The sequence below is a fragment of the Chaetodon trifascialis genome, chromosome 9 (assembly GCF_039877785.1).
Source record: "Chaetodon trifascialis isolate fChaTrf1 chromosome 9, fChaTrf1.hap1, whole genome shotgun sequence".
NCBI classification, from domain to species: domain Eukaryota; kingdom Metazoa; phylum Chordata; class Actinopteri; order Chaetodontiformes; family Chaetodontidae; genus Chaetodon; species Chaetodon trifascialis.
The window spans coordinates 27381043-27390403 of record NC_092064.1 but is presented as its reverse complement, the minus strand read 5'-3'; the positions used below and the strand labels follow the sequence as shown (position 1 = coordinate 27390403).

At 47.0% G+C, this 9361-nt stretch overlaps 1 protein-coding gene across 1 annotated transcript; it reads right to left on the bottom strand.

Annotated features, from left to right (window-relative positions):
• Positions 1-456: 456 nt before the first annotated feature.
• Positions 457-6514, bottom strand: pld3 (phospholipase D family member 3). Its single transcript, XM_070970531.1, has 12 exons — positions 6252-6514; positions 4898-4978; positions 4158-4208; positions 3885-4042; positions 3583-3763; positions 3371-3488; positions 2997-3124; positions 2312-2509; positions 2006-2145; positions 1752-1917; positions 1552-1651; positions 457-1475 (listed from the first exon to the last, which is right to left on the bottom strand). The coding sequence occupies exons 2-12, from the start codon at positions 4922-4924 to the stop codon at positions 1288-1290; spliced, it is 1455 nt and encodes a 484-aa protein (XP_070826632.1). The 5' UTR covers positions 4925-4978; positions 6252-6514; the 3' UTR covers positions 457-1287.
• Between the last annotated feature and the right edge of the window lie 2847 nt (positions 6515-9361).

Sequence of the window (9361 nt, the reverse complement as noted above, 5' to 3'; positions counted from 1 at the left end):
TTCAGGTCAATTCATTTTAAAGGAACTTTTACGATGAGATGTGACATATTTGAGGTTTTAGGAATCTGAAATCAGTTTAGTTTATGGGAATTTGGAGGTTTAATAAGCCCTAAAATGAAGGTGTTTTAGTATTCATCCATTCATTTAGATTCACATTTCTGACACTGACTGTGCAGAAGCATCATTCAGACAATCATACAGGAGGATAATACTTTCAAAGTGTGAGTTCAACATGTGAAAAAGGTAAACTAATTAAATGAATAAGAATATTTTATGGTTGTGTGGTTGCAATGAGGAGACTTTGTGACCTCAGACTTTCTGAAATCCTGCAGAAACCAGTAAAAGACTGGGATAAAATCCATAGTCATACAAACAATTCACATCTTCTATAGTTCTTACCTGAACATAAGCACGTATCAGAGGGCACATGAAGAACTGCACAGAGGCTGAACGGGTCTGATTCAAAGACATTTAGTGAGTCACTTCTTTATAAAGAGGAAGGATGGCATGAACACAGTAACCCCTCCAGAGCTTTTCCAAAAGCATGCTGCTACTAGAAAACACACTTCTTTGGACAGTTGCCAACAACCACCTTCACTAACTGTCAGTTTCAATCACTCCACACAGTGGAAATCAAATGACTTCATCCTCATGTTCTGTGGCGGCAAACTTTCAATCTGTGGTCGCACGGCTGACGTTTAGCATCAAACGGATGTGTTTTAAAACCAGCCCTGAAGACGGAGACTGGGATTTAAAAAGCCTGCATCTTATTTCCAGATGTCCAGGTTCCAGCAAACTAAAATGATCAAGAAAACACTCACGCTTTAGTCCCTGAGATGAGCTGGGATTAAAAAAGTCCCAGTGAGGCTGAAGGTGAATCAAAGGAAAGTGACGTGATCGACCTTTGAAAGCAGACTGATCGGTGAACAGATCACTGAACTGGTGTGACAGTGGGAGCCAGGTAAAAACATCATTGTGCCTCTGCGTGAAACTGACCTGAGTGGGAACAGCGCCCCCTACTGCCACTCAATGAGAAACACTTCACCTTTCAATTAATTCAAATCAATGAGATGCAAAGTAATTAGTGCTTTAAAAAATCCCTTGAAGAACCTCAACAGCCGTAGAAACTGGCACCACTGGGCAGTGTACTGGAAACTCGGCTGAGAGGTCATCTGTGGCTGACCTAAATCAGAAATACATGAGCAACTTTGGCACTTCACCACCGCGTGTGTCCACCCAGTGTCCACCTGCGGCACACTGCTGCATTTGTAATATGGGCTGTTGAAACTAACACAGGTCTTTGAGGTTTGAGTGCTGGGTGAGAGGAGCGCTGTAGGAGGAGCTCCAGTCCCTCTCAAACACAGCCTTCAGCTGCGATTGGACGGTTGGTTCCAGGGACTGTGATGCAGTCTGGTTGACGACCAATGCGGAACCAGCTGTGCTCACGAAGTAGTCACCTGACCAGTTAGACGTACCTGAAGACAGAAAACAACATGTTTAGAGGGATGAAGAGCTTCACGTGGTCTGCGCAGCGCCTGCGTGCAGCCTCACCTATGTAGGCGATCTTGTCGGTCACCATGTACTTGTTGTGGTTGACTCTGGCAAAGGGAATCTCCTTCTGTTTGGGGGTGGCAGGCACCACGAACAGCCTCTGGATAAGAGGAAGAAGAGGTTTATGCATCATAATATGCGCACCCTCCTTCCTCAGTGTCAGAGGACACACGTCCAGGTCTTTTTCAGGAGCTACTCACCACCTGGATGTCCAGCTTGCTCTTGGGGTCGTAAACTGAGGCCAGAGACTTCAGGAAGGGGAACATGACCGGCTGGGTGCTGGCCCAGCAGCTGATCAGCAGGCGCACTTTGACCCGCTTCTCGTACCCGACTCGCCTCAGCTGGGTGTCGATGTCTGCCCAGTACCTGCAGGGGGCGCCACATGCAGAGCGTGAACACACAAGACGCTGCATTCATGATGCGAAGAGGCTGCAGCCTCTATGTCCAGCTGTACCTTTTAGGATGGGAAAACTCCATGGTGGGCAGGTAGTTCATGACGGCGATGTAGATGAAGCTCTGCGCATCCTCCATCACGCTGAGGATGGACTGAAGGTCTGGGGTCCTGCCGGCTGCACAGAAGGACGGAGGGGAACTCTGGGAGGGAGCGAGGGGAGACGAGGAGAACAGATCTGCTCAGTCAGAGGACGGTCATGGGGTGTTTTTGGTTTCGTGGCCTCGGCTGGCAGCGCAGGTCACATGACAACCTTTTTAACACACGTGGACTGTAAAAATAAATCTGCCCTCCCTGTAAGGGTCTCACCGACAGGTAGACGTGGGACGGCGTGTCGTTGAGTGGCAGCTGAAGGGGCGTGTCCTTGTTGTAGAGGGTGGAGAAGCTGCTGGGCCACGGCGACGGGATCGACCGGCTCTCCCCCAGGAACCAATAGGCTTCGAAGATCTTTCCCAGGTCTGTGGCCAAGCAGCTGCAGTTGTAGACGACGGCGCCCAGCTCCTTCACCTGACAGCAGAACAACTTTAAAAACGGAGGCAATACATCGAAAAACAACAGCAGGAGCAGCAAAACTGCAAACTGACTGGATGCCATCACTCAGAACAATACTTTCCAGACTTTTCTAAACTTATTTTCTTTACATTTAACTGGTCATTCCTGAGATTTTAGAGTTTTCAGAATCTCTTTGTTGACTGCAGAGTTTTACGGGATGTTGGTGCGGCCTCAGAAAAACAGGATGTTCATGCTAGTGACAGCTCAGCAGAATAATAATATAACTAAATATATCTGATCAGGAAAGCAAACTATTCTCTCAGCGCAGCATGTGATCGAAAGTCTGAGCCGAAGCAAGAAGTTCCTCTTAGAAGAAAATGAATTCAGCTCAGACAATCTTTCATCTCTCACTCGCAGCAGATATTGTCTGGGAAAGGAAACACTCGTATAATGAGTTAAAGTGTGTGTGTGTGTGTGTGCGTGCACGTGCGTGTGTGTGCACCTGCGTCAGGGACCTCCAGTCCATGTTGGCACTGCCGATGTAAATGTGTTTCTTGTCTACGATCCAGAACTTGGTGTGGAGGACTCCTGAGGTGAGCTCCCTCATGTTCACTGTCCTGATATCAGCTCCTGAAACACACACACACACACACACACACACACACACACACACACACACACACACACACACACACACACACACACACACACACACACACATAAAATTAACTGTAAAACCTGCTTACTAAAGTAAGCTGATGACATCATCGCCTGTCTCTTCATATGTGTCTCTCAGCCTTAATGATCAGGTTTGATATAAAGTCACGACATCAGACAGCTGATTGGTCAGTGCGACACTCGCTGACGAGGCGTCACCTGAGTCGTTGAGCAGCTTCAGGTCGTCCTGCGGTTGGCTCTGCTGCGGCGTGTTGACTGCGATGCGAACGGACAGCTTCCCCGACAGCTCGGCTAGCGTCTTCAGGATCGTCTCGCCCTGTCCACGCGGCGAAAGAAAGGTTTTAAAAACAGGAAGACGCCTGTGGACGTTTCCGTCCCGTGCCACGTGTCCATTCACCGCTCCAGCTCACCTGATCGGCCGTCGGCTCCTCAGTGCCCGTGTCTTTGTTGGTGAGCGTCCAATAGAAAGAGGCAATGTCGACGCTGCTGTGAGCCTCGGCCATCAGGTTGAGCCACGCCTGGAAGATGGAGGGGTGGGTGGTGCTGGAGTTAAAGTCCAGGCCTTCTGGGATGCTCTCCACCAGGACGATCCTGACGAAGACAGAAAACGGCTTCATCAGACAGAGGACAGCCCGACCGCCGATCAGCGAGGCCGTTTCCTGAAATTAGCTGCTAGCCGTGCGTGTGTGTGTGTGTGTGCACGCTCGCTTACTTGCAGGGGTCTGAGCAGGACTCGGCCTGCGGCAGACGGAGGCTGCTGCTCGGGGCAGGGTGGGTGGAGGACGGCCTCGGTGTCAGGAGGTTGTAGAGGGCCGTGGCAGCCAGCAGCACCGTCGCCACGGTGGCCAGAGCGAACGCACACCTGGAATACTGGACGGGGACGGGGGTGGGGATGGGGGGGTTTAAATACTTGTGGCTTGATTTGACTCTGTGTGTGTGTGTGTGTGTGTGTGTGTGTGTGTGTGTGTGTGTGGCCGTTACACACCACTTGTGCCCTCCTGTTGGACTCTTGTCTCTTCATCTCCACGTCCACCAGCTACAGACACCAGAAGAACACATGAACACAGAAGAGTGAAGTGTGTGTTTCATTAACTTCACTGCATCCAGGCTGCTGTCTGCTCAGGCAGGGAGACGACGGAGGAGAAAGTCCTGGTCCATGACTCCTCAGAGGGGACAGCAGCCTGATGTCCACCACAGTTGAGTAAAATGTGTGAAACTAAATGTAAATGACTCGACTGAAGAGCATCTTGTCTTGCGTCCGTGACATTACAGGAATACAAAGAGCGGCTCATTTTTCAAAATAAAAGCGAGTATGAGATCAAGACATGAAAAGGACGTGGGGCAGAGGACGATCTGTCAGCTCATGACGGACAAATGAAGAAACTGCTCTGATCTGATAAACAAGCTCAACGAATTCAACACAAATAACAAGATTCATGGAAAACAAGAAGCATTTTTTCCATAGGCTTAAAGTAAAATACAGATCATTAGCGCTCAATTCATCTGTATTTCTATTTATATTAATCAATTCATCTTTTAGTAGATGTAAAAATTAAGACGCCAGTGAATGAATCTATTTATCTGAGAGTCAAACACGTAGATGAGCGAGTGAATCCTCACGTCAGAGAAGCTTCGCCTCGTTAAAGTGTCTGAATCTGTCAAAAATGGAAATTATTCAAAAACAGATTCATTTCCTGTTGATCACCTATGCTTAAGGGACCTCACCTGGTCGTAGGTGACGTCCGTCTTCATCTTCACATGGGGTTTGATCGACGACAGCAGTGTCAGCTCAGGTCGGATGAAGCTCTGAGAGCAAACACAGGAACAAAACAGGAGCGTTACATCACGTCTTCGTGTTTCTGTGGTGAGACGTGACGAAACGGCCGAAACTGAAAATCAGCAGGAACCTTTGAACACTCGTGACTCAGAAATCTTGTGTGGTTTGACATCAGTCAACTGCACCAAACACGCCCAGGTTCACCAAGCAGGAAAAAGGTGGAGATTAAATCCAGTTTTTCGGGAATAAATAAAAAGAATTCACAGGGATCCACAGAGTTCGAGTAAGAAACGAATAAACGAGCTTCAACTTAAAGAGGCTGCAAGCTGTCAGAAAACAGCAGCATACGCTCCCCTCTGCACGCACGCACGCACGCACGCACGCACACACACACACACACACACACACACACACACACACACACACACACACACACACACACACCCCTCCAGCTAACCTTTACAGACCTGACAATGAGAAGCTTCTAGATGTTTTCATCAACACCACAGACAGAGAATAACCTGCACAGCTGATCTCTAGCACAAAGACACACACACACACACACACACACACACACACACACACACACACACACACACACACACACACACGCTCCATCAGGAACCGGTTTGCTCGTCTGAGGTCTTGTGATCGATGAGGTTTGGTTGCTTAAAGCAGAGACAGGAAGCTGCTGAACGCTGACATCAGCAGCATCAGAGCTGAGGACAGTCTGTGTGTCCTCACATGCTCTTATGTTGGACAGACTGGACAGATTCAAGAGGGAAGATGCTAAAAAAAAACAAAAAATACACACAGATAAAACAGCTGCTGGGTGATATTAACCAAACCATGCCGGGCTAAAGCGAGTCTGGAATAAGGAACAGAGACATATTGTGCTCAAATGGGATCAAACACCTCGATCCAATGGAGAACTCTCAGATTTCCCAGCACCCGTGAGACCCTGAAGGCACCACCTCCATGGAGCAGATGATCTCTGATTGTACAAAAAGCAAACACAGAGGCCTGAAACCTGTCCACTGAATGGTCTCTGCGAGCAGAGGACAAAGACGGCTTGTCTGTCTGCGCAGAGGAACAAATCACATTAGAGAAAACAGGGGACTCAAGTTTGGAGCCTGTGAGCTGCTGAAGTGAGGGACGATCATTCAGATCTGCCAACACGAGGTCAGCCACCTCACAGAAGGATAAAACACGCCGAGTTCAGAAGAAACTGGTGTAATTAAAATTAACTGGCTGTAACGTCACCACAGTTCGTTAACTCTCATGAATAATCCGCAAACTTACTGTTTACTGCGCAGGCGAAGAGTCGCTGACGGTGCAAAACAACAAAAACAAGTCGCTTTCAGCTCCGAGAACACCGTCGACACACCTGTAATGTGCGTCCAGGTGAATTAAAATCCCACATTCAACAGCGTCAACTTAAAGAAAATGTAATTTAAGCTTCTTGTTTCATTGTTAAATACGCTGAAAACAAAGACGAAGCAGATTCACGGCTGTTGAAATATTCACTGAGAGGCGATCATGTGATCCGAACACGACAGCCAATCAGAGGGGAGCTGTCCGCGTGACGTACAACAGGCAAGTTACAGTAATGCAGTTCTTCATGTTCACCACAAGAGGGCGGCGTGCATCCATGGCAGTGACAGAAAGCTCTCTCTCTCTCTCTCTCTCTCTCTCTCTCACACACACACACACACACACACACACACACACACACACACACACACTGTACACGGTTACTCAGTTTGTGTGTGTGTGTGTGTGTGTGTGTGTGTGTGTGTGTGTGTGTGTGTGTGTGTGCGTGCGTGTGTGTGTGTGTGTGTGTGTGTGTGCGTGCGTGTGTTAGTCTTATAAAATGCTAAAACCTGCTAAATTCTGAGGAATGATGAGCATTCGTTGTTTTTCTGTGCAGCACAGGGTTTCATGTCTTTTTAACTTAATTATGAAGTAGACGCAGGTTTTATTTGATATCGTGGGGCCTCTCTGGCTGCAGGGGCCTAATAAAGTCTTATAATATCTCACTTTAATCTGTTCTATGCGTCCCTTAGCTGCAGTGTGTGATCTGAACTAAATCACATGCTGAATACCTCAGGTGTGGGGAGCTATCAGATCATTTGATTTAGTGCGTAATGCACTTGGGACCCATTGATTTTATGCTTAGCTGCGCTCAGGCCTGGAAGTGGATTCTTTCCTTGTGATGCTCTTATCATATCTTGCTTTCCAGCCACAGTTTGCGCCTCTAACCTATTATCTTTACACATGTTTTTTGGCTGCGAACTTTCAGTGCAAATAAATAAAACGGCTATAAAACTTATGTGAACTGACAAAATGAATATTCACATTAAGGTGTTTGAGTACCTGAATATCTGTGAAAGTTAACTGCAGCTGCAAATGGTTTTATGCTGCAAAGTTATCAGTAATTTCTCACATTTAAAGCCCCAAATGGCGGCGCGTCTATCGCCTTCACAGCTTGGATTTTGCAGACTTCATAGTTTTTGATTCTTTTTCTGTCTTCTGAGCTTCTGTTTTTCCTTTATTTTAATCAGCTGAGATGACTCCCAAGATCAACAAAGGCCTGAACGTGTTTGCACAGCGACAAGTGAAGAGGAGAACAATACTAGAAAGAGGCCTGAATTCCAGTATTTGCCTTAAGGATGACAGTGGTATCGATTCTGACTTTGGACAGAATCTGAAGTGAGTTTCTTCATCTGTCAGACTCGACCTGCTCAGCTCTGTTCATTATGTTAGATATGGGAATTTGAGTCACATGACAGAGTGATCTATTCTTATTGGCTCATGCATTGAACACATGTTGTGCAGGAGAGCTTGTGACCAAGTTTACCGATTTTGCATCACATTGCAAACATAGTTTTGCCAAATGTCTTGGGCTAGGTGTATCAAGGCTGCTTCACGCAGTTCACGCCCACATAAAAACAATGGATTCTTCTGGAAACACCCTCCTGTCATGAGTTTGACAGTCAACTCGAACGATAGTTGAGCATGACAGGGGGCGCCAGAGAGCAGGGACAGAGTTCAGGATCTGTGACCTCTTCAGACACGAGTGATAGATGGAAACGGAGACAGCATGAGGGAGAGGAGGGACAGAGGACAGTCTGTCTCCTCCAGCAGCTCCATGCTCAGAATCACTGGTGTTCAAAGCAGCGGAGTGCGTCTTTAACCTGCGGCCAGGTGTGTGTGTGCGGTGAGCGGCCATATTTCCTTTTGTTGGTGGTGAAACCTGCTGCTTGATAAGAAAGAAAGAGCCAATCTGCAAGAGTTTCACAAGAACATCACACACCTGCGCACACCTGCACACACACACACACACACACATTTAGTGTGTGTATCCCTGCTTTGAGGTGTGTGTGTCATGTACGTGTAACCATGAAGACAAGGCCCACAATGTCCCCGACAGTTTTATTTTTTTACAGCAGCTCAGGCAGAGTTATAGTGAGGTTATAAAAAGCTGACATGCTTCACTTCCACGGCAAAGATCCCTCCTGTCCTCTCTGCGCCGCCGATGCTTTTTAATCAGTCATTCGTCTTTCAGTCATTCGCTGCCCGATTGGACTTTTGTTCCTTTGCTAGTGGTGACAGTTTGTCCCAAGAGTGTCACCAAGAGTGGGCTGACTTTATTATTAAGGTTTGATCTCCCTCTGCGAAGGCCGCCGTAGGTGTGTTAGCGTCCCTGCGTCAGGGCTGAGTCACCGAGCAGCGACCTGAGCTCATCTGTGCCTTCATTGCTAACAGCACTTCCTGTTTTTTACTCGCAGCGCTTCTGTTTGAAGACACTTTTCACCCTTTCTCCTTTGCATTCTGGGTAACTGATATCCTCAGGTGTTTGAATTGTGTTTCTGTGTCTGTCTGAAGTTCCCTCCTCACGGCAGCGCAGTGATGTGATGTCTCAGGGAGAGCTCGGAGCTCAATGCGTGCAGATTAAATCTTTGTTTGTTAACATCTTTCTGGAAATATGTGAGATTACACCAACAACAATCCACCTTTTTTCTTCTTTTTTCAGTCTCAGTTTGAGCTATTTATGGCTGTGTGAGCCATAAAAAACACTGACATCATTAAAGCAGGCCGGCAGCAGACGGTGACCTCACAGTTTTATAGCAGCTTTGTCATTCGGACTGAAGACCTGAACACAGATTTCTTTTTTTTCCTCAACTCGTCAGAAACGAAAGAACAAACTCCTGAAACCTGCAGTGGAGATTTACATCTCTTCAGCAGTGAAGTCACTCTTTCTTCTGTAATACTCCTTTATTCTATTTTACAGCAGTGTATACTGAAAATCAACTGGAAAATGTGGAACATTTTGACTCATTTTCAGATATTTTAAACATCTTTAAACTGGAATTTTAATGATTTTCATAGATAAACTGTTACATGCTCTT